The 25,784-nt window shown below is 39.4% G+C and overlaps 2 protein-coding genes across 9 annotated transcripts; one reads left to right on the forward strand and one right to left on the reverse strand.

Moving 5' to 3' along the window:
• Nucleotides 1-6,352: 6,352 nt before the first annotated feature.
• On the reverse strand, nucleotides 6,353-17,101 carry ATPSCKMT (ATP synthase c subunit lysine N-methyltransferase). Of its 8 annotated transcripts, none has more exons than XM_064661105.1 (5): nucleotides 16,790-17,101; nucleotides 16,006-16,322; nucleotides 14,864-15,001; nucleotides 14,069-14,119; nucleotides 6,353-8,932 (listed from the first exon to the last, which is right to left on the reverse strand). In XM_064661105.1, the coding sequence occupies exons 1-5, from the start codon at nucleotides 16,797-16,799 to the stop codon at nucleotides 8,735-8,737; spliced, it is 714 nt and encodes a 237-aa protein (XP_064517175.1). In that variant the 5' UTR covers nucleotides 16,800-17,101; the 3' UTR covers nucleotides 6,353-8,734. The 8 variants fall into 8 exon arrangements, with proteins under 8 accessions (XP_064517175.1, XP_064517219.1, XP_064517193.1 ...); XM_064661149.1 differs by having other exon boundaries at nucleotides 16,904-17,100; XM_064661123.1 differs by having other exon boundaries at nucleotides 16,866-17,100.
• Nucleotides 17,102-17,183: 82 nt separating this feature from the next.
• Nucleotides 17,184-25,244, forward strand: CCT5 (chaperonin containing TCP1 subunit 5). Its single transcript, XM_064661076.1, has 11 exons — nucleotides 17,184-17,367; nucleotides 18,369-18,429; nucleotides 18,522-18,686; nucleotides 19,182-19,380; nucleotides 19,901-20,093; nucleotides 20,998-21,147; nucleotides 21,464-21,583; nucleotides 21,966-22,151; nucleotides 23,376-23,513; nucleotides 23,892-24,072; nucleotides 24,958-25,244. The coding sequence occupies exons 1-11, from the start codon at nucleotides 17,263-17,265 to the stop codon at nucleotides 25,083-25,085; spliced, it is 1,626 nt and encodes a 541-aa protein (XP_064517146.1). The 5' UTR covers nucleotides 17,184-17,262; the 3' UTR covers nucleotides 25,086-25,244.
• The last annotated feature ends 540 nt before the right edge of the window (nucleotides 25,245-25,784 follow it).

Here is a 25,784-nt window from a genome sequence, read left to right on the forward strand (position 1 = left end):
CACTCATTTCAGTGCCTTCAGAGACTATAAAGATTTCTTAGTCAGACCTTTGAGACAGCTGAAGCTAAAACTGACCCTACTTTCACCAAAATATAAGGTAAGCAGGCCCCACTAGGCCTATGGCCTAGACAAAGCTGGAAAGTAACGTGGCCATTTGGACTAGCAGCTGAAAACCAAAGAATATATTCTGATGGATGAGGTTGAGATGGGGGCTGTTTATTTTGTAGGGGTGTGGGGTGCATGTAGTGATCAGGGAGGATCTAACAATAAAGGGAAACTGAAGTTCAGCACTTTGGATTGGGTTATCTGCTGTAGAACTTGAGCTCCAGTATCCTGGGTTCAGTGCTGCTTGGACACCCTAACAAGAAAGCTACATCATTCACAACCCTGATACTTACAAGCTTAGACAGTGAATGACCTGCATATCCACCACCAGGAAGGCAACACTGTCTCACCAGGGTAATATAAGTTCTCAAGGCCAATAAAACAGCTCCTGTGTATTTTGCATAGAAACGGAAAGATTGCCAACATAGATTCTTCAGGCGTACAATAGAATAGAGAGACAAATGAGTGACAAGGAACATCTAGTTTTATGCCTGTGGAAATGAAAATTTTATCAGAGCCAGACTAAAACAATACTATACAAAGAATCACTATTGATCAGATATCCTGAAAGGGATCAAAGGTATGCTTCAACATCTAATTTGTCCTTTGCCCTTGCGCCTACAAGTATCACCCAAGTGGAAAAATGTCCCCATTCCAATCATCTGATGGTCACAGTCTTCCAAAATGCAGACAAACATGAAGAAAACAGAAAACAGCTATAGACAAAACCTCATGACAGATCCAGCATCCCAGCTTCCTGTGCATGGAAAGCACTTAGACTACTTCGTTTTCATGCAGTAGACAAATAATCCTGGGAAGAGTGCTATTTGATCAGTGTTTCTATTAGAATAGTCAAACAACTTAATTCAGAGTGTATGTCCAGGAGACTCAAAAGAAACATTAACTTCTTCTAAGTAACTTAAACCATTTTTTAAGTAAGTCTGGATCTGACCTACATTATACTTCATGCTCTCTGGTAAATAAGACCCAGTCACTGAAGCAACTTTTTCATATTTGAAGCTGTTTCCCAATGTTTAATTTCTAAAGGTGATAAATGTAGTTTCCATTTTAATTCTGTAATGTTGACACTCCAGAGGGTTGGGGGGTTTTTTGTATGGGGGAGGAAAGGGTAAAGAAATTATGTGAATTATTTCTCTATAGGACAAACACTTCAAGAGGCTCAGTAGTTTTATAAGCTCAGCCAATAATACTTTCCTACCATCATACTCTTCATCAGAAACATAACTGTACTTAATAAATTAGATAAAACCAGAAGGCAGCCTCTGAAGATAGTGTTAGAAAATTAGCTTCTTTTAAAGCACGACGCACAGTGCTGCTTTGGTACTAGTCTTCCATTCCCTGACTTTGACTGACACATCACACTGCCCACTAAAATTAAAAGTACCTCAATGGCAGGAGACTCTACCGTCCCTAGATAACACTAAATAACATCAGTATTTTAGATTTAAATTTAGATTTACCATCACTAAGTAACATTTGTATTTTCCCATGATGAACATGAATTTTTTCATTCCTGCTCAAACTCTTTTTAGAATTACTTCAGTGGAACATCTGTGTTTGCAAATAAACTTAATTGGTATTGATCACACCCACAAAGCTGATTTACAGATTGAGCATAAAGATATTCAGAGTATAAGTCTGGTTTCTGTGTACTGAAAAGAAGGAAGCAGCAATAAAATACACATGAACACAGATGATGAAGGTCACTGTACACAATTTAGAGAATGGCCCACTTGGACATATAAATTATTTTGATTTGTGTACACTCTGATGAACTTGAAAAAAAAATAGGAAAGAGAGAAAAAGAAGTATACGCTCAAGAAGAGCTGCATAATCTTAGGGAAATCAAAAAAAAAAAAAGATCATCAAACCTTATAGGCTGGAGTTATAGTGACAGAGTAGGCCCCTTAGATTTTGGCTATATCCCTCACCACTCACATTTTTCTCTCCCAGAACTTTCATTATTTCTCAAGTTTTTATAATTTATTTCATGTCTCCTCTTCACACTTCCATTTTCAATCAAAAAAAAATCAAGAAGGCATATGCAAGAGAGAGGTGTTTATGTCTCTCTGAATCTGAGTTCTGGCATGGACAGCTACAGACATTACATCTTTAAAGAGTTTCACAAATTCTCTTGGCATTTTAGACAGTCTTCATCAGGTAGCAGTTCATCAGGTGTTTTGAAGATGTAAACTTAATGTTTAAGCAGCTCCTAATAAAAAATTAATTAGACCATTATAGCAGGGTATATATCATAAATTACCTATGATATATATCGTAGAGTACCTAAAAAGATAGAATTATTAGAATGCAATGGGAATGTGCAAAACCATGCAACTGCTCTCACACAGTAAAATAGGAAGTTACATGCTTACCAGAAAAGACACAGAGGCTCATGCATTTGTACATTGCAGAGGTTCAAAGATCAACAATCCAGGCAAGGAACAACAGAAAAGGAAAAAAACCAAAAAACTCCTCACTTTGATAAACTCATTTTCATTTAGCTAATATCTTACGTAAACCTATTTTTAGTTCAGAGATTCTCAAATGACCGTTTCTGACACATTAAAATTTTCCAGTGGAAGAATACAACCATGGGCAGCAAATATAAACCTACTGACAGTAGATGTGCTTTTTAAATTACTTTTTGTGGATTCCTCAGAAGGTAGCCACAAACCTCAGGTTGAAAGCCAGTAATTTACTTCTTCTGACCTTGCAAAGACCTCTTTGTGCCACAAGTTTTATATGGCCTTCAAAAACCTAATTTACTTTTAAAAACCACAACATATACAGTAAGCTGAAAAATATCCCTGTGCATTTACTGGTAAGTAGGTTTTATTTCATTTTTACCAATGTTAGCAGTTCACTGGATTGCATCACAGTGATTATACAGTCTATATAGCAACTTGCAGAAAAAACATCCATCTGACATTTCAACCAAAGCCCCTAATAGAAACCCCAATATTATACTAAGAAAAAGAAGTCAGCAAAAGTCCCACCTGAACAAATAACGCAAATCCAAAGAACTACTGAAGGGATAAAAAGCCTGTATTCATTTGCCAAGTGGTGAAATATAATAAAAAAGTGAAATTAGGTACTTAAAACTCCTAAATAACCAGAATTGTTGTAGACCAAAGCTATTTTTCAATCTAAATACCATTGGGGTGGATGTGTTTTTCTTTCATCCACTGGAAACAAAAGTCATGCTATGTCAGCATACAGACTGCTAAATAAATCAAGAAGGTTAGTCAAATGCATGTTAAAACATTAGAGAGAAAAAGAACATTCCATAACATATTTAGTCTTCCTGAAAGTTGCTGAGGAAAAAAACAACACCAAAAAAAACCCCAGTCACCCCCAACAAAACCCTAATTTACAGGAAAAAATAAAAGGAAATTAGAAGATCTGAAAGTCAAACAGCCAAATTGTAAAAAGACAATATGAAAAAATAAAAGCAAACAAATAAAGAGGCAGAATTCAGAAATAAAATGGGAAAAAATTGTAGTTATCCTTGTATAAGTCTCCCTCAGTAAAACATACAAGGGTGAAAAGAAAGATTATCATGCAAAGCAAAAAGCTGCAGAATTAATATGTTCAGTAATCTCACTCGAGGGTAATTTTTAAGTTAGACATAGTTGCCACACTGTCTTACCAAGAATTCAAGAAATCTTCTAGAAGAGACATATATTACTTCTGGAACACAAGTTGGGTCTACATTTTAAACCTAGAGAACTGCAATCTTGTCAAATGTAAAAGAAAAATAAATTGGTTAAAGCAGAATTTACTGGCATCAAATCTGATATTAGGCTGCCCTCTTCAACCGTAGAATCATAGAATATCCTGAGTTGGAAGCAACCAACAAGGGTCATCGAAGTCCAACTCCTAGCCCTGCACAGGACAACCTAAAACTGAACCATTACTTGGAAGGATTCATGTCCTTTTTTGAAAAAATGCTTCAGTATTTGTAAACCATGGAAAGTGAAACTATAGAAGCATGAAGAAATCTATCAATAGTTTGTCCAAGTGTAATGGTATCAGACATGACTCCATGTCTAAGTGAATTCTCATCACAGCCTATTCTTAGTATGGATTTTCCTGTTCAATGAGAAGTATGCACAGATGATGGGCAAGTCTGTCAAACTGCCTTTGAAACAGACAAAACTGCCATGCTTGGTCCATAAGATCCCTTTCCTCCTTTCCTTCCACAGCTCAAAATATAAAAGATAACCAAAATGTTGGCCCTGCTCACTTCCCCTACAGATCTTGGAATGGTATTAAGATGCTAAAAATTTTGAAGAACACACACTTGAGAAAAGTAAAGCTCAAGTAGTTTTTTAAAAAAATATGCAGAATTCAGATCTCTATTGCCTTCTGAAAGATGTCTGTCCTTCATGGAAGGTAAAAGACTTCCCCAAAGCCTGGGCTTTGAAACTTTTTTCCACAGATCATACTCATTCAACTGATTTGTGAAATGTGCTGCTTTATTTGAAAGTGGATTTTGAATCTTCTTACCTGGCTACAACTCATGACAGAAATAAACAGCAGCTCAGAGGATTGGAGCAGCATTAGATTAACTGACAGAATATACTCAGACTAGAGGATAAGCCAAGAACTTCTATATACCCAGTGATACAGAAATGCCTAAAAGTCACATTATATGCATATATTTCCCAAACAAAACTGGACAGGCTTTGTTGACATTGCTGTGTGGCTGTAGTGACTGTGCAGTATAACGAGCAAGCTGCCTATCAGATGGCTCTCTTGTAGCCGTAACCCTCTCCTTTTTCCTAGAAAGCCAATTTATGCAAAATGGAAATGGGAAACTAAAAAATTAGAATTGCAGCACTCAGATGCTGCATTGGTACAACTTATCTTGCATCACAAAACTTGTGGGGACATAATGTGTCTCAATATAAGAAGAAAAGAAAAAGAGGGGAGAGGAGAGGGAAGAACAAAAAAAAAAAAAAGAAAGTCTGACTCTGACCTGTATTATTTGCAAAAATATCAAATTCTACAGTATTTCAGGAAAGAATTACTCATTCAATAATGTAACAACTTTTTTTGCTAAGATTTGGCAGGGCAAGGAGAGAATAAAACATGTAACTCCCGAAAGGCAAGTGATTTTACTAGAAGATACAAATAAAAATAAACTATGGTTTTTTCTGTGTATCTGAATTACTTTGGTATTGAACAGCATGTGTAGCTTGAAGATTTCCTCTTTTTGGCTTCAGACCTACATTGTAATTCGATAAGGGCAGTTCTCTTTCCTGGCTTTCAGAAGAAACAAATTTGTACTGTGAAGTAGCATATCAACAAAATCATAATACATTACCTTAGCAATTGGAAATGTATCAACATAATAATCCATACAGTGATAACTGAAGTCACAGTTAAGTATTTAATCTTGCAAACCAAATGGAGAACATAGCAAGTGATAGAAAAATTGAGGCCAAAATGATGAGAAAATTATTTCCCAGTTCTCCTGTGTAAATTAGAGCAATTTGCTTTCCATTTCACACCTAAGCCATGGAAACAGGAAATACAGCACATTTTCTTACGTTGTAAGGAATTCCAAACTTTCAGACCACTGCTATTTCAATGTAGGCCCCCAAATGTAAGTGGCCAGAGGAAGAAACAGCCCTCTGCTTTACATTAAAACATTTAAAAATTTCTCCTTGCCTTGATGGCAGCACTTAGTTCTCCTAAAGCTCAGATCATCACATCATTAATTCTATTTCACCCTCTTAACAAGTATTTCTGGAGCAGTAGGTGGTAATTAAGAAGTGCACATCCCAAAACCATTACCGCAGGTAGAAATGAGAAATTCAGTTTTACCTGTTAACAGGCAAACATTAATGCAATAGAAAAATATATAGTCAAACACAGAAGAAAAAGCAAACAGCTGCTTCATTCCCTACAAAATAACTGTAGTGAACAGTGCTGCAGAAACTTGGGTCAAAGCACTGCACTGTAGATGGGTCACAACTCAACTGATCAAAATCTTTTGTGTCCTCTTCTCCTTTATAATCATTTGAGGAAGGACCCTGCTTAATTAGCTAATTTACACTTTGTGTGGTCTTTTTCCAATAGAAATAATTTCAGATTTCCTTTGTCTAAGGTTCCAGTTTTATAGCCTTGGGATATTAAATTCATCCACTTTAGATAAGCCACTGTGCTGTCACTGTGTAATAATCATAACATTTAGATCATGACAGAAAGAATATAGTGTAGTTTTACAAGATGCTTTATGTAACATCGCAGTGAAAGGCTGTGAAAGCCTGCTTACCAGAAACCAACGTACTTCAGTACACAGTCCCCACATTTACAGTTGTGCCTTGACATGCGAGGTTGAAATTACCTCTCCTTTGCAGACTCCAGATACATTTGTCCCTTTTTTTCCGTTTTGTATACCTTATCAGGACAAAACCATGCCACTGCTCCATTTCAAATCCTCAGTGTAGATTTGAATTTTAAATTCCCCTTCCTCTCCCCTCAACCAAAACCAAAAAGCCTGAGTATTGGTATCATTGTAGGCTATGCATCCCAAATAGCACACAACTTCTCTTCAAGCCAGATACTATTGTCCAGCAAATTTGCTCTCCTGACACATAATAAAATGTCACAGACTTTGTATTTACCTGAAATTATACAGTCTCAGCACTTCTCTTGGCCTGAGATAATTTTAGTTGTGATAACGACTGCCTTGAAGTCAGGTGACAATTGCCTAGCTTGTTTTAACTTCATTCTATGGGTATCATATATGCAAAGGTCTGACAAACTTACATAGTCACTGCTTAACGAACAGGCTATATGTTAACTGGGGCCAAGAGAGACTTTGACCAACTGTTACTGGGTGAAAACAGTAAAACTTTACTTGAGAACCAGAAAAAAGAACAAGTAAGCAGATAATGTTTTATAAAACATTTCTGTTTTATAAAACAGAAAAGTGCTGTAACCATGGTAGAAAAGAAAAATGCCAGTGCAGTGACAGTGCCCCACTGCAAACCAGCATTGACAAAAGGACACGGAGAACTTGCTTCACTTAGAAGGAAAAGCCATGCAGCGATACCATGGGTTTCTGAGATCTCATCAGATGGTATAGAAAAGTAGAAGGGAAAAGAAGTCTGATTGAAAACCTTCCGTCTCATCTCCCATCATAAATTAAATGATGTTCAATCAGATTTAGCCAAGCTAGCCGGAACAACTAGCTCTGGAATCATAGACAGCCTTCAAACATTCAAGTAAGCAACTCTCATCCATACCTTTATCCAAATTTCGAGCACACAGAAATGTTGACACTTCACTGACAAGTAAATGACTTCTGAAATCCCTTCCTGAAGCAGAGGGGTTAGGAAAAATTATGGTCATCTGCAAAGGCTTATACCATTAAGAGTTCAGTAAGAGCATACTTCTGCAGTTTGTTTTCACATAACAAGTGAAATTAAAATTCAGTAATATAATGAGAGGCTGTACTTATGTCAATGAATAAACAACTTATTATATTTGCTTCTTTTATCATACTCAACTATTAAAGGTACACATTCAAGGCTCAGGTGTGAACAAGTGGTATCACCATCATAGTCTACCTGGATCAGTTTTGTGTATGCAGTATTATGCCTACTTGCCATACATAATGAAGACATTTGGGAACTACAGCTCATTTGAGAAGCCACTTTCACACTGCTTCCAACACCAACACCAAATGCTATGTAGCATCAGAAAGAATAAATATATTAAGTTCACCAATTTGAGCATTTTATTCACATAGAAATTCCCCCTAACAGTAGTGGTCTGTGGTTTTTATCCCGTTTTCCATATTAAAGCTTTCCACTTCTATAAAACTTTCTCATAATTTTTACTAGCTACATGTCATGTTTCATCTGGGATAGAGTTAATTTTCTTCCTAGTAGCTGGTGGAATGCTGTGTTTAGAATTTAGGATGAAAATAACGCTGGTAACATTGGTGTTTTAGTTGATGATGAGCAGCATCTGCCCCAAGCCAAGGACTTTTCAGTTTCCCATGCCCTGACAACAAGAAGGCATTCAAGAAGCTGGGAGGGTGCATGGCCAGAATAGCCAATCCAAACTAGCCAAAGGGATATTCCATGCCATCATGCCCAGTATATAAACTGGGGGGAGTTGGCAAGGAAGGGCCAGTTACTGCTCTGGAATGGGATGGGCATCAGTCAATGAGGGGTGAATAACGGTATTGTGGATCACTCATCTTTCTTGGGTTTTACTTCTGTCTTTTTCTGTCTCTCTTTTCATTGCAATTTTTAATATTATTAAATTTACTTCAATTATTAAACTATTCTTATCTCAACCCATGGGTATAATCTTTTCTCCAATTTTCCTTCCCATGACATGGGGGGAGTGTGAGAACTGGGGCAAACACCTGTGTGGTACTTCATTGCCAGATGGAGTTAAACCAGGACACTGCATTAAGCCATTTAACTACATCTTTCAGTAACCTTTGTTTGCTTTCAGATAATCAGTGCACTTCAGTTCTTTAAGTGAATATATATATCTCCATATGCTGGGGCTCTATCTTATCTTCAGCAGGTAAAGTCAAAGTTAAAAATTTCAGTATAAAAAACAAATTAGTTGTTTAGGATTCTCTCTCTGGTGTAATTTCCAAGTTTTTTGTTTCACATCTTCTATAACGTTTCAAATCATAAGCCCACACAGTGTCTATTCCCTCTCCAGTAGTATGATCTGGAATCCAGCAGGGGAAAGGAAAGCGACAGGCAATGATTCTGGCATTACATTCAAGTTCTTCTTCCAGCTTCTTCTCCAACTGTGGCATCTGTTGAGTAATAATAAAAAGCTTTCAGAAGCAGTAAAAACACAGAAGCATTCTCTTTAGAATCTAATTCAAGTGTTCAAGAGAAGTCCAAGGTTTGAGGATTTTTTTTAAACTCTTACAAAAGTATGATATATATTTTAGCTTTGATGCCTTGACAAAGAATATCTAAAACTAGAAAATGGCTCTTGTGCCCAATTGGTGACATCTAAGTTCTAAAAATTAAATCAAAAACTTATCCTTTAGATTAAAAAAAAGACAAAGAAAAGACTTTGCATGTTCCAATTCATGAATCCCTCCAGTGGGATTCTTCTCTGTAGAGAATGAAAGCTCAGCCCTCTGAATTTATGCTATTTCTGACACCTCTAGGTTCATGAGCTATTGTGTGGAACTCAAACATCACCAGTGCTCATAATTTACAGTCTAACCCCAAGAGAGATACTAGGACACCCAAAACATCACACAGACAACAACTGAAAGCAAACATTCTCCTGTCACTGTATGGAGAAGTGCTGGTATGTGAAATGCTATTGAAATTGAGCTTTGATGAATCCACAGCCTGTTAACACATGCAAGTCCCTGCAGCAGCACTGCATGAAACAGAATGTAGAATCATAGAATAGTTTGGATTGGAAGGGACCTTTAAAGGTCATCTAGTTCAACACCCCTGCCACAGGCTGGGACATCTTCAACTAGATCAGGTTGCTCAGAGCCCCATCCAGCATGACTGCGTATTTACAGTGATGGGGCATCTACCACCTCTCTAGGCAACCTGTGCCAGTGTTCCACCATCATAAAAATTTTCTTACATCTAGTCTGAATCCACCCTCTTTTAGTTTAAAACCATTACCCCTTTTTTTGCCACTACAGGTCCTACTAAAAAGTCTGTCCCCATCTCTTCTAAGTACTTTAAGTACTGAAAGGCCACAACAAGGTCTCCCCAGAGTCAAGTCTTCTCCAAGCTGAACAACCCCAACTCTCTCAACTTGTCTTTATAGGAGAGGAGCTCCAGCCCTTGATGCTACACCCTCTGATCATGCTTGTAGCCTTCCTCTGAACCTGCTCCAACAGATCCATATCTGTCTTGTACTGAGGACCCCAGAGCTAGATGCAGTACACCAGATGGGGTCTCACCAGAGCAGAGCAGAGGGGCAGAATACCCTCCCTCGACCTGATGCCCACACTGCTTTGGATGCAGCCCAGGATACAATTGGCTTTCTGGGCTGCAAGTGCACATTGCTGGCTCATGTTCATATTTTTTATCCACCAGCACCCCCAAGTCCTTCTCAGCAGGGTTGCTCTCAGTCTGTTCATCCCCCAGCATGTATTGATACCAGTGTTGCCCCGGCCCAGATGCAGCACCTTGCACTTGGTCTTGTTGAACTGCATGATGTTCCCATGGGCCCACCTCTTGTCCAGGTCCTTCTGGATGGCCTCCCATTCTTCAGGCATGTTAACTACACAACTCAGCTTGGTGTCATCTGCAAATTTGTCTGAGGATGCACTCAATCCCACCATTTCTGTCATTAATGAAGTTATTAAGCAGGACTGGCAGACTGCTGAGGAATAGCACTTGTTATCAATCTCCATCTGGACATTGAGCCACTGACCATTATCCACTGGACAGAGCCATCCAGTCAATTCCTTATCCATTGAATAATCCATCCACCAAACCTATCTCTCTCCAATCTAGAGAACAGGATGTTGTTACATACCACTATGTAACTCTCCTTGGTTGAACACCTATGGTCTAGCTTTCCTCCATTCCTAAAAACTGAGAGGATACGAAAGTCAAGGGAAATACCACTACTTTTCTAGAACAGAGCAACACCCTTCCCAGTCAGATGCTCTCCTCGTAAATTTTGCTATGAATTAAGTGAGAAATGAATTAACGCACCTAGAATACAAAGATATTTCTTTCTCATCTCAGATAGTGATTAGGTTCAGGATGAAAAAAAAAGAAAACAAAAAAGAGAAATTTAACAGATTTAGCCATTTTTGTCCTTCGGAAATTTTGATGGCATTGGCATGATTAAGCAGATCAGCAGTACACATCCATTTGGAGTTCCTTTTATTCTTACATACTGTATGTATCTGAATGAGCAATTACAACAGCAAACTCCACAGGCTACTTCTATTATGTGTAAAACTCTATTTACTTTGATATAATGATGCAACATTTAGATACTAAAAGGTTAAAAGGATAGTAATTATTTACAAATGTAGCTCACCTTAAGACACAAAATATATAAAAATTTCACAAAAATGGAAAAACAAACAAACAAACAAACAAAAACAAAACAAAACACAACCACAAAAACAAAAAAACAGAACATTATTAGAAAACAAGACTGACTGAAGAAAATGTGTTTCCAAAGGGTGCAGGTAACTTACACTGTCACATACATGCGGGGTGTGCCTTTGATGTAATATCCTGTTATAGCTCCATTTAAGCTTACAAGAGAATATTCTAGGAACATTATTATAGTCATAGACCTAATATATCAAAGAGTTGCCTCCAAATATTTTTAAGCATTCTATGCTCTGATTTCATCCATAGTGTAAATGTTTTTAAACATTTTTGCTACCACACCTTGAACAAACTAGAAAAATAAGCCCACTGTGGTACCTAAAACTAAGGGGAGACAGCAGTAGAAGAAGGTCTAATTTGTTACAGAAATTACAAATAGAGACCTGGCCTAATTTTTAATGAGTTATTATGAAAATTAGTGAAACTGCATATCTATGTTCCCTTAAATTAGAAAACATCATTAATAGTTCAAACAGGAAGAATTGCATCCTTGAACCACTCAAAATAGTTTTTAAGCTAAATCTATAGTTTTAAATCTAAATCAGCTACTTTAGGTGTTAAATCATACTGTATTTTATGTATATTATATCAGGCAAAGGCTGGGATAGATAGTTCAGTAAACCTTTTGAACAGTATATAATCAGTCAAATACACAAAAGCTGTGAACATGAACACCTGGTAAGAATTCCATCATCCAACCTGAACAAGTAAAAGTCTCTCTCTCTCTACAATGACTCAGAAGCAGATGTTTGCAAGAACAAGAGAGGTCTTAGTCTTCCCTGAAGATCAATAAATCCAAGTTTTGTAAGCTAATCTTGCATATGAAATAAAAGCACTGTGTGGCAGCATCAAATCAGACCAGCATTATTAAAAAAGCTAAAGAAAAAAGAAAAAATGTATTAAGGCTTCTAAAAAACTTAATTCAGTCACTCCAGAGGGCTGTGACTGAAGTAAATTTAAAGGGGATCATAAACAAATGAATGCTCAGGAAACACAGGTTTGTATGCTTGCATCTGTTGCATTTATGGCAGTATTTCTACTGAAAGAATTTAGCCTAGGATTTACAGGTTTTTCTGAGCCCTATAGTTACTCTTTCTATCACAGCTGTTACTAATTTATCCCACTTTATTACATTTAAAGTTAAGCCAGTATTTCTGCTGGGATTACCCACGTTTTTCCAGGGTATTTGTTAATTTCTAATTCACCAAAGCTGCTTTCTTCACCCACACTTTACCCCCTCGGTGCCACGGCAGAATTCCGGACTGCAAATCCAAACGTTTGTACTGCCCCCTGCTGGAACTCAAGTAGGAGAGCACTAAAGCAGTCTATCAATTTCTACACCAGTTTTAAAGAATGCATTTTCCCCAGGGACACACTGAACATAGCCTAGAGAGCTACTTGAAGTATTTGTGTACCTTCCCAAACCCTCACAATCCACACGTGAACAAGGGGTCATTTCAATATATCAGCTGCTGGCCTACTTGAGGTGATCTGGTTTTTGGAGAACATAAGCAAAGTTGAATACTCTCCTCTAACAAGGCTCCCAAAAATCAGTTGTAGTGAATTTCCTACTTCATCTTCTCCCTGCAAACTCCTTTTTTCAGAATGAAAAACTGAAATTTCCAAGAACCAATTTATCGGCTTCCCTCCAAGCAACTGTAGCACAGCAGTTCTCATTTGATTCCAAACGAATGGACAGAAAATTCTTCTCAAAAACAGGTGTATTTTCAGAGCTCCAGTCTGCATACTGTCACAAGTTTTACCAGGCTTTATCATGGACATTAAGAAGCAACAATGAAATAGCAAAATATTATTATTTCGGATCAACCCTCAGCAAGTTCAGTGACAACACCAAGCTGTATGCTGCAGTTGACATGCTGGAGGGAAGGGATGCCACCCAGAGGGACCTTGACAGGCTTGAGAGGTGGGCTGATGCAAACCTCATGAAATTCAACAAACCAAAGTGCAAGGCCCTACATGCAGGTCACAGAAAACCCAGACACACCTACATGTTGGGCAGAGAAGTGATTGGGAACAGCCCAGCAGAGAAAGACTTGGGGGTGATGGTTGACAAAAAACTCAACATGAGCTGGCACTCCCAGTCCAGAAAGCCAAACAGAATCCTGGGCTGCAACAAAAGCAGCATGGCCAGCAGGTTGAAGGATACGATTCTGCCTCTCTGCTGTGGTGAGACCCCATCTGGAGTACTGTGTACAGTTCTGGTGCTCCCAACATAAGGACATGGAACTGTTGGAGCAAGTCCGAAGGAAGGCCATGAAATTGATAAAAGGACTGGAGCATCTCCCCTACAAAGACAGCCTGAGAAAGTTATGGCTGTTCAGCTTGGAGAAGAGACGGTTGTGTGGAGACATCATAGCAACCTTCCAGTGTCTGAAGGGGGCCTATAGGGAAGCTGGAGAGGGACTCTTAGGCAGGAACTGAAGTGATAGGACAAGGAGGAATGAGTGCAAATTGAAAGAGGGGACATTTAGGTTAAATAGTAGAAAGAAATTCTTTCCTGTGAGAGTGGTGAGACCCTGGAACAGGTTGCCCAGGGAGGCTGGGGGTGCCCTGTTCAAGGCCAGGTTGGATGAAGCCTTGAGCAACCTAGTGGGAGGTGCCCCTGCCCATGGCAGGGAGGATGGGACTAGATGATCTTTAAGGTCTCTTCCAACCCCTTAACATTCTATCATTCTGTGATTGTTACTGACTGCCTGTGACCTGCTACAGGTTGGTTCATTTTGCAGATAAATGTACTATCACTGAATGCCTTGGTATTAAAATAATTAAACAGTAGTAAAATTACACTGTAAAAATAGCAAACTTACCATCTGAGGTACGCCAAAAACAACAATATTTGTATAATGGGAAAAAGAAACCTAAAATAAAAATTGAGAACGAGTCTTAATGAAAATGGCATTTATATTTGGAGACGTTCTCACCATTCTTTTCTCCCCATCCCTCTAGCTGCACTTCTTCCAGCAGGCATTTAGACCAAAAATATGAAAGGAGATCCCATGTCAACTTTTCATCACATAAATTTCCACATAAAGAAAACTTTATATTGCTGAACAGCAAAAAATTCTACTGTCTGGCCAAGAATATGGCACCAATCCTAGTAGCACAGGAAGAATTAATTTAGAAAATACCTACATGATTTTTTTTATATCTAAGTTTGGAGTTTTTTCATAGCTTCTGTAAATGTTCAAATCATGTATAGTTTAAAGTTTTTGTTAAATGTTAGCTAGTTATAAAAACGTACCAGGCATTCTAGTGCCTGGGTTCTTCCAGTCAGTGCCATGGAGTTTTCCTATGTTCCTCTCTGGAAAAAAAAAAAATAAAAAAAATCCCAAACTCACAAAAAAAGCCCCACGTAATTCATCAGCCACAGGCCTGCTCCAGGAGCCTTTATGGATAAAGCGCAGCACATTAACAAAGCACAGAACCAGCAGAGCAGCACAGTAAGCCCATAAGAAACTTGACTCCCAGCACAAGTACTTTGCTCAAAGCCCAATATATCACCTTGTTGCCAGTCAGCATTCCAGTTCCTTCAGGAAAATATTTCCAAACTATGAAAATCTCTCAGTCATACCAGATTCCTTCTTACATACTTCACTACCTACCTTCCATAAGTCTGAAATATAAAATTTGGTATTCTGATGTACTCCATCTCTCCAAGCTCTGTATCTGGAGTACCAAACTAGCCAGGGATTTAATTCATAACCAACAGCTTTGAATCCCTTTTTTGCAGCTGCTATCACCTGCAAGAAAGAAAACAAATTTTCACTTAGAAACATAAAAGTCTATTCATCTAAACAGTAGCACAGAGTTTTATTTAAAATATAAATCAAAAGAAAGCACTTGTGTAAGTCACTCAGGTTTAGATGCCCAAGAGTATAGTGTAGTATAGTGAGCAGAAACTCAAAACCGCACTTTACTATTATGACTAATCCAATTGAAATTACTATATTCAGACAAACAAAATGAATTCGTAAACATTCATAGGGCAAAACTGTGACCTTGTAGTACACGTATGACTTACATAAAAGTTTAATTAAACACATTCACGACACTATCTTGGAATTAAGCAGTACCAAAATTGACCATGGAGAGAACAGTGAAACGCACAAGGAAAAATGTTCAAAATTAGGCCACTTATTTGAAAAGCAGTGAGGGGTGGGCACTTGAGCAACCTCTGAATCCAAGCCAAAATGACATACTAACAGCAAGAGTCTGAAAGTAATCTCTTGATCTATATTTAAAAAAAAAAAAAATACAAAAAGACACCAGTTTCTAGAATAAAGGTTTAAGACACAATTTAAAAGGTTACTGACAAGTTTTAATCTAGAAACTTCTGATGAACTATGAATTTTCATTCTTGTAATCTATCAGTCATTTCTCATTCTCCTTTTCTCTTGTCACCTTTATACATTAAGCTTGAACTGCAGCTCCAAAAGCACAGTGCTATTTAATCTCACAGCGTCACTTGCTGCAGCTATACACCTATGTGGAATCACAGCACCAATATTTTGATGGCATCTGTTCATGTGAATGCAGTGCAATTCCCTCCAGTCACCACGACCAGGCTATCATTTTGTATGCTGCCTTGGTCAAGCTGCAAGACTGGAGCAAAAAGTATTTATTACTCACCTAAACTTTCTCAACTTTGATCCTTTGCATAAGACTCAAACAAAACCACTGGATGCCAAAGACAAAACATTCGTAAGTATGAGAAAACGGCAGCCACAGCTACAGAATTTGGTACCTTTTTGAGACACGGTATGAAAGGAAGGCAATGTCCATAACTTACAATGCGGCCATCCCCGCTACCAATGTCAACTAGGGGGCCACTTCTATTTTCCAACATTTTCAGCACATTCTGGACCTGAGTGGCAGTTGCAGGAACAAAGGGCAGGCACACCTTCCTCAGGGCTGGGGTCACAAAGGGGGTGACCACAGCATAGAGGGCCACCAGAGTCCCACCGACCCCAGCCGTGACCAGCAGCCCCCAGCTGCTCCTCCTGGAGCCGCCCTCACCATCCTGCTCCGGGCTCTTCTTCGCTACCGCCTCGGACATCGCACCTGGGGGATGACAAAGAGTATTTTCACTAAGAGTTTTATTAAATGCTTACCTGAGATAAAGCAGTGTGTTATATCAAATAGAGAGGACATTCGAAACAAAGCAAAACAAAACCAAAAAACCCCAACCAAACAACCCCCTCCCTTATATTCCTTTAGCTGATTCCCAGACCCTAGGGACATGCTACAGTTGCTGAGAAGCCGAGGCACGAGGTTACACTGTTTCAGGGCAGGAGCGCAGTTTCCATGTAAGCCCACAGCCCCCGTCCACCGGGAGCATCTCGGAACAGCTCAAGGGCGGCGCAGGCAGGGACGTCCCTGCCAGGAACCGCCCGGGAGCCTGCGCCCAGGGAAACGTCCCGGAGGAGCTCTTGTTCTTCCTCCCAGGAGAAACTTTTTTCCAGGGGACGGCGACATTCACCAATGCCCGCCTAGACACCACAAGCACGAACAAACACACACAAACGAACCCACAGTCATCCTGGTCCCACGGGCTTTATAGGGAAGGGCAGTACCACTTCGCTATGCGGGGTGGGGGACATAAACCTTTCTGAAGGCGCTCCGGAGAGGAGCGCCGCGCACACTTTTTTCGTCGTGTATCTGTCTTCACTCTGCCGCACACACTTCTTCCGTCGTGTGTCTGTCTTCACTCCGCCACATTCACACCACCCAATGCAGCCCGCTGCTGCCGCCCTCAGCGACCATATTCCAACCCCATGGAGGAGATCCTCCCTCCCCGCCCCCGCGAACTGGGGGATGCCACTCCCCCCGCGCCGGACGCTTCCAGAAGGGTCCGCTGGGGGCGCCACAAAGGTTCCGCCCGCGAAATATGTCCCGCTGGCGCCGGCTACGCAGGCGCAGGGCCGTGCGCGGCGTCACGGCGGGCGCGGCGGCTTCCGGGAGGAGCGCGCGAGCGGCGGCGGCAGTGGCACGAGCGGGAGCCATGTCGGCCATGGGGACTCTGGCGTTTGACGAGTATGGGCGCCCCTTCCTCATCCTCAAGGACCAGGAGCGCAAGACGCGCCTGATGGGGCTCGAGGCGCTCAAGGTGAGCGAGGCGGGGCGGCCGCCAGGGCCGCTGGTTCGCCCGTGGGCCCGCGCTGGGTGGGCCGCGCCGCGCCGCGCCATGCTATGCCATGCCGTGCCGTGCCGTGATGTGCTGCTGAGAGGGGCAGGAGGACGGAGCCCCCTGTGATAAGGCGGTGCCCTGCTCTCCGGCAGCCCCGCGGATGGCGCAGGACGGATGGAGCCCAGTGTAGGCCCGCAAGCGTAGGAGGGATGGAGGGAGAGGAAAGACATCGCCCTCGGGGCCGGGAATCCGCGGCACAGCGTCCGTGCGGTCACCGTGCCGTGAATCCAGCCCAGAGTTGCGGGCTTTTGGGGCCGTAACCCCGCAGATGGTGCAGCGCGCCCCTCCTCGCGGCTCCCGCAGCCCCTCCCAGGGACCGCCGCCCCCCGCCCGGCGCGGCCGCTGCGGGAAGGCCGGGGCTGAGACAGTCGGCACCGTGTGAGCGTGCGGGTGATACAAATAGCGAGGGAAAAGCGGAGTAAGCATTGGCACAGGTTGCCCAGGGAGGTTGTGGGTACCACATCCCTGGTAGCGTCCAAGGCCAGGTTGGATGGGGCTCTGAGCATCCATCTGAGTGGAAGGTGTCCCTGCCCCTGGCAGGGGGTTGGAACTGGTTGATCTTCAAGATCCTTTCCAACCCAAACCATAATATGGTGATTCTATGATGAGTAAAATTGCGCTGACTTCTCCTTGTAGAGTTGCCTGCTCCTGTTGCTGCCCTGCTTTAAACGTGGATGCTGTCGCTTTGGCTGCTCTGCCTTTGCATGCTTTAGCAGAGCCAGCACGAGCAATGCAAGAAAAGCCATAGGAAATGTTTCTGGCATAAAGATAATACGCATATATTGATGTCTTTTTTTCAGTCATAATTGGTTGTTCTCAGTTGAATTACAGTATTTGCGTTACTGTATCTTTCTTAGCTTATTGTTGTGATTTCAGAATGCATAGTAATGGTTTATCTTCTTTTTCCTTTGTTTTTTTAGTCTCACATAATGGCAGCAAAGGCTGTAGCAAGTACTCTAAGAACATCCCTGGGGCCCAATGGTAATAATGAAACACTTCTACTCGTTCTCTCTTAGTAATTGTTTTGAAGGATTTTTTAGGTTTTCCTTCATGCTTTGAACGTGTATTTTTAGGCTTGGATAAAATGATGGTGGACAAGGATGGTGAGGTGACTGTGACAAATGATGGTGCTACCATCCTGAATATGATGGATGTGGATCACCAGATAGCCAAACTTATGGTGGAGCTGGCTAAATCTCAAGATGATGAAATTGGGGATGGAACTACTGGAGTTGTTGGTAAGAAAGTATTTTAAACTTAATTAAGATTTTCCAGCTTTAAAATCAAGTTTCTTCAGCTCTTTTGAGAAATTTTATGTGAAGTAACAGTAGCTTTTCTGTAGCACTTCTTTAGAGTATTGCTGCAGTGTCCTTTTAGGTTCTTGTCTTAGAAATACTTTAATCAGAAAGACACTTTTGTGTCTTTTCTAAGTATTTTAAGGTAATGCTGAGAGCCCTCTTTGTACTTTAAACATTTTTCTGCATAGTTTTCTTCCATAATCTTCTACCTGTCCTGCCTTGGTGCCTGTGCTTCATTTTGATCTTAACATTAATGGTGTTTTCTTTCTAAGCATAGCAAGTAGGAGGTTGTTTAGAGTTACTTTGTTATTTAGGAAACCTTGAACTCCTATAATATTACAGAAAAAATGAGAAACCATGCTTTTTAATGTGTTGATAATGTATTAAAAATGATGGTCCAATCAAGAGTGAAACTTAATTATTTTTTTTTTGTAGTTCTGGCTGGAGCATTATTGGAACAGGCTGAGCAATTACTAGATCGAGGTATTCACCCCATCAGAATAGCAGACGGTTACGAGCAGGCAGCCCGCATTGCTATTGAGCATCTAGACAAAATCAGTGACAGCTTTCCAGTTGATCCACAGAACATTGAGCCTCTGATACAGACAGCAAAGACGACTCTGGGCTCTAAAGTGTAAGTCGCAAAAACTTCAGAATATTTAAGCTTCCCTTGAAAACTCTTTGAGTGGAAAGCAGAAATCCTGTTGTTTTGATGAATTGTTAAATTGTTTGCGTTGTTGAAGTGCTGCTGAAGGCCTCTCCTAAAAAAATCTTACCTCAGAATAGTTCCATAAGTTTATTTTCCTTTATGGATTCTGTGTGTAGTTCAGATGTTGGAAGGGCTTCCTTTGCAGGACTGTCTTAACAGTGGTTTCTGTCATTTGAATGCTTATTGGTAGTTAGTGCTCCTCACTGTATCGAGACTATGTCCACAAAGGCTGTTTACACCAACCCTGTTGTGTGTTCTGTTTTCTGCCGTATCCAGCACCTTTTATTTCTGTGAACAAGCAGACAGGACCCTTACTTCTAATGTAGAGTGCAAAAGTTTCTAGCTATAGTGATACTTTCTGCTGTTTGAGATTGATAGAATCACTTTTTTTTCCCAAATTGAAGAAATGTAATGCAACTTAATTGTATTTTTTTTTTAAACGTAGAGTTAACCGTTGTCACAGGCAAATGGCAGAAATTGCCGTGAATGCTGTACTGACAGTAGCAGACATGGAACGTAAAGATGTTGATTTTGAGCTGATCAAGGTACAAGGCAAAGTGGGAGGTAGACTGGAAGATACACAGTTGGTTAAAGGAGTGATTGTGGATAAAGATTTCAGTCATCCACAGATGCCTAAAGTAAGTGATGTCCCTGTGTGTGTCTGTCACGTGTAATGGCTTAAATAAGATTGTCTTCACATGCTATCCTGGCATTTGTTTAATATTTAAACAACCTTGTGATTTGGCTTGGCTTTTTACGCATGTATCAACAGAGGAAGGGGAGGGCAGTGTGAAATTCTTCGTGTTGGAAGTTTAGAATTTACAATAATATTGAGAGATTATGGCAAGGGGAGGAATTGCTGTCCTCCTAAGTGAGGACAATTGCAGAGTTCTACATTAAAGCAGAAATAATCATCCATAGTGTGTGATAGGCTTAATATGCTTAGTGAAAGTTAATATCAAGAAGTGTTTCTTAATCTTTGAGTTTCCATGTTGTGCTGTTTGGAACACCCCAGAAACTGTCTTTGTATTATATTTAATATAGATAAGGTCTCCAAGTCTTTGGGCAGTGGGCAGTGTACTGCAAGAAAAATGGAGGCAATTAAAAATTTCTGTTATTCTTAACTATTTTTCTAGCTGTTGACACTGTTTATTCTGTGAAAAAAAGAAGACTAGTGAAAAATATCAGTCACGTAGTACTTGAAATGTTGCTATAAAAATTATTAGTATTCTCAGTCGTCACTGTGGATAGGGCGAATAACAGTTTCATTGAATTTTTTTCTGGTTTTTAAACTATAAAAAGACATCACTGTTAAAGATTGTTAAGGGCTTAAACAGTGTCTAATTTATTCTAAGAGGGTTACAGAAATTATTGGCAGAATTATTTAGTTATCGTTTGTTCCACTTGAGAATAAGTTAGATGGTCTTCGCATTTCCTCCCATGCCCATGTTTATAAAGATATGTCCGTAAGTTTTGCATATATAAGAAAGAGGTGCTAATGAGGTCAAAACTCAACTTTTTGGGTTTTTTTGAATTGCACAGGAGCTAAAAGATGTTAAAATTGCAATCCTTACTTGTCCATTCGAACCACCTAAGCCTAAAACCAAACATAAGCTTGATGTCACATCTGTGGATGACTACAAGGCACTGCAGAAATACGAAAAAGAGAAGTTTGAAGAGATGGTGAAGCAGGTAGTCTTTAGGATTATTTCTGTTTGTCTTTCGTAGCCTTTATGCAAAATAGTATAATGCATTGATTTATTCCTGGAAATGCCTACTTATAGGAGGCAACATACAAGCAATTGTAGTGCTATGAATAAAAGTTTAAGTTTATGTAAGAAAGAGATACCACATTGGTTTAAAATATATTTTGATCTCTATGTATGCCAGAGGGTTCTTCTTCAGAAATCTATTTTGAGAAAATTATGAGAATTAAAACCACAAAGAGATTGTTTTTCATTTCTGTGTTAGTTCTGATCAGAAGATTAATGATTTTTGTTGCTTTCAGATAAAAGACACTGGTGCAAACCTTGCTATTTGCCAATGGGGTTTTGATGATGAGGCAAATCACTTGCTGCTCCAGAATGAGCTGCCTGCTGTTCGTTGGGTTGGTGGACCTGAAATAGAAGTAAGTAAAATTGGGCTTTGTACCAGTTGTCAAACATTTGTTAAATAATAGGCTGTACCAGCTAAAAGTTCAGGCTTTCTGGGTAGAACTGCATAATTGTGTGCATGGGTGGCTACTGGAGAAAAATCATTGGGGATCTATGGAGGAACATACAGCGAATGGGATTATGGTTTATAATTGGAGTTTACGTATATGACTTTAGATGTCTAGGAACATTTCTGCTTCGGTCTTGCAGTTTGCAGAAACAAAGCATCGCCTGAAATACTTTCAAGTGGTGGGAAGATAAGCTTTTGTAGTAGGCATTTGACAGATTCTTTTTCACTGTTTTTATGTTATGAAAAACACAATGGAAAAATCTTAACCGATGGTTGTTTAACTTCAGTTAATCGCCATTGCGACTGGAGGACGCATTGTTCCTCGCTTCTGCGAACTCACACCAGAGAAACTGGGTTTTGCGGGTGTTGTCCGAGAGATCTCCTTTGGAACAACAAAGGACAGAATGCTTCTCATCGAACAGTGTCAGAATTCCAGAGCTGTGACCATTTTTATCAGAGGAGGAAACAAAATGGTGAGATGCTTGGTTTGTTACAAATGTTTGATACATAAGTTGCAGAATGTGTAGTTTCTTTCTAAAGCATGCTAATAAACTCCTCTTGATTTTGTCTACGTTTTCCTTGCACTGTGGACAAATAGAAGGTATAAAGGGTTGTAGGCAGTCATGACTGTGTGTCAGAAGTCACTTATTAGATTCGTATTCTGTGTTTTTAAATAAAAACTTTGCTCCCTCTCTATTAGACCGTATAGGTCATAAATATAGAAATAATTTTACCTGTGGATTCTCTTTTTTTTTTCTCATGAGTCACTTTTATGAGTAAATACTAGCATCTTTGAAAGATTAGGTTTTATTGTAGACCTAGTTGTAACACTTCTGATTTAGTCCAGTTAAAAAAAGGAAAAATAAAAAACCCAAGCCAAAACACACCCTACACCCCCCACCCTCTCAGAACGAGACCATTTTAAATGCTTATGTACTTAACCTGGGATTTGGTTGTGCTATTAGCACTAAATTCTATTTACTATAGGTCAAGTCCTACTTTGAGTGAAAAAACTTAGGAAAAAAGAACGTATCCTGAAAAGTTCTTTAAGGAAGCAAACATACTGCTATAAAGGTTAGCATAACTTGTTATGTTCCTCCTCTGTAACCACAGAGCTGGACAGCTGGATTGACAAATTCTGTCTCGATGCCGACATACTTGTCCTGGTGGCAAATTCTGAATCAACATTGATGCAAACTGAGAAGCAGTTCTTTCACAAGCTGAATGAACATCTGTCTCAACCCAATATATTTATTTGTTAAATATGTTTGTTAAATGTATGTTCCTAAATATATAACGTGTTAAATATATGTTTGTTAAATATATGTTAAATCCTCCTATGTCTATTGAAGTTGGGAGTTGACAGAAACTGCAGTTGAAAAAAATGTTGGCATTTAAATCTTGGTGTTTTGTGTCTTGTAAATATAGCATATTAAAAACCCTACAACGTAAGTTTTTGTCCTTCTTAATTACAGATTTAACAAATAACACTGAAATGATACATATATTTTTATTCTTTCTGTGTTAAAGGTTGTCTAACATTCTGTATTTTGAAGTAATATAGCAGCAGTAGAGCTGCATTAGAGCCATGAGAAGATCCTACAGTTTATTTCCAGTTTTCATTTCTGTATTAGGAAATACCTCTTCATAGCCTTGAGATGTGTATATTGTAAAATACATGCTTTTTATAATTCCAGATCATTGAAGAAGCAAAGCGTTCTCTTCATGATGCATTGTGTGTAATCCGGAATCTCGTTCGTGATAATCGTATTGTGTATGGTGGTGGTGCAGCTGAAATTTCTTGTGCCTTGGCAGTCAGTGAAGCAGCAGATAAGGTGACAAAGGAATAGTTAAAACTGTCTTTAATTTATGAGGGATTAAGTCTGCCTTTAGAGATTCCAGAAAAACATCAAAGATCTTCCAAAACATGCATGTTGTGGAACTTTTTGACATTCACTGATAACCAGCATTAAAAGTTTTCCTTCCCTTCTCTGTAAAAAGTCATTACTAATACTATTTTTTCTTTTATGATAAGAGCAGTTTAATTTTTTTTTTTAATTTGCAAGTAGTTATCATCCAGAGGTATTAGCTCAGTTAATTTATTCCCAGTAAAATCTGCATGTTGTCCGTATATATTTTATAGCTAGTATAAAAATCTGCTTTTACTAACATTGGCATTAATAGCTTCTGAATTCAAATTTCTTTTCCTCTAGTGCCCATCTTTGGAGCAGTATGCTGTGAGAGCTTTTGCAGATGCCCTGGAGGTAATTCCCATGGCACTCTCGGAGAATAGTGGTATGAATCCAATACAGACTATGACCGAAGTGCGGGCTAGGCAAGTGAAAGAAAATAATCCAGCCCTCGGCATTGATTGTTTGCAGAAAGGAACAAATGGTAAGAACTGCAGTGTGGAGAAGGAGTAGCTTATAGGCTTTTCTTTCTCAAAAGCTCAAAATGCTTACTATGGTTTTTTTAAACAGTTTCAGTTATTCAGACTCTTGCACCTTGTCATAATAAATGGGAATGCAGGTGGGGAGAGACATACATGTCTACCAGGAAGAAAATATATATTGCTTGAAAACCTTTATTTGGTGGCAAGATTAGTTGAAGATGTGTGCTGACATTGTGGCACAGGAAAAAAAGAAGCTACTCTCATAATGAGACGAGCAGGCTGTGTTTTAAATACCGTAGTTTTAGTGATCCAGTTTACACTGCAGCTCTGCAAATAACTGTGAGGTAAACAAAAGGCTGAAAATATTTTCGTATAGTGTTGCTCACACCAGTAGGTCTGCATATATAGACCTGTAACAAGCATGTGAAGACTAAGGAGCCAGTGTATAAAAACTTATTTTCTTCTGGATGTACACTTTTCAAAAGAACAGGGTAAAGTGCAGAATTTGTCAATTCATAACCTTTCTTTGATTAGGTGTTTCTGTTTTATGGCATTTGAACTTGCATTTCTTTAGTAGTTGCTCAGCCCTTAAGGTGCTTTCAGTATATCTGTATAGAAACTGTGCTTTTCAAAAAGTAATGCAGAATGGTGAAAAGTTACAGTTAGGGAAGAGCTAGTTGGGAAAAGAGTTGGATCTTAATGTCCCAAGATCTTTGGTAAGAACCCAGATGTAAAACTAATTTGTACAAATGGTGTTTGTAAACTACAGTGGCCAAGAGTAATAATTTCAAAACGTTCTATAAAATTGCATGGAAATTACTACTTCAGGTTAAATATAATATCTAGACTTGAGGAGAGTGTCTAATTCTTCTGCTTTCCTTTGGCAGATATGAAACAGCAGCATGTTATAGAAACCTTGATTGGTAAGAAACAGCAGATTTCTCTGGCGACTCAGGTTGTTAGAATGATCCTGAAGATTGATGATATCCGTAGGCCTGGAGAATCTGAAGAATGAAGGTTGAAAAGCAAGAAACATTAAGGGGCCACAACAGTAGCGAAGACAGTAGTATACTGATGCTTCATCTTCAGCTATTTATTTTGGACGCTTTTTGTTTCACATACTGTAATGGCTAATTGTTGGAAATAAAACACAATTTAGCACTGGTGATTTCAAGACTTGTTTCAGAAGTGTTGGTGCATCTTTTCTTAGAGAAGTGTGAATATTCATAGAAAACGCTGAATGTATAGGGAAAAAACATAAATAATGCAGCAGTAAAATTCCATGGGTCCTTTTCCATTGCTCCTGCAGCTAACTGTTAGCTGCTTATGAGCAAAGCCCACATAGTCTCATTTTAAGAGGTCTGTCACTCTTCAGTGAAGCAAGTAGAAATTATTAAAATAAATTTTCATTTCATTATTTAATTACTAACTAATTATTTTAGCCTCCCGTATTTCTCATATGTTAAGTATGTCAAGTATGAAGGTTCAATCTGAAGATTTAAGGGAACTGTATTTCATGATTCCAGTTGCTTCTATTTTTTTTCTCTTGTTGGTACCCTGTTCCTGATTTATGTGTGAGGAGGTTTTTTTTCAGGAGTAAACACATCCACCTAAGTTTTTTTTCCCCAGAACTATGTCTATAATACCACAATTGAGAGCGTTTACTTCAGAGTTCCCCTGTATGATCTTAGAATGGTAGAGTAAAATTGTTAGT

Source organism: Pseudopipra pipra, chromosome 1, assembly GCF_036250125.1.
Source record: "Pseudopipra pipra isolate bDixPip1 chromosome 1, bDixPip1.hap1, whole genome shotgun sequence".
Lineage (NCBI taxonomy): Eukaryota > Metazoa > Chordata > Aves > Passeriformes > Pipridae > Pseudopipra > Pseudopipra pipra.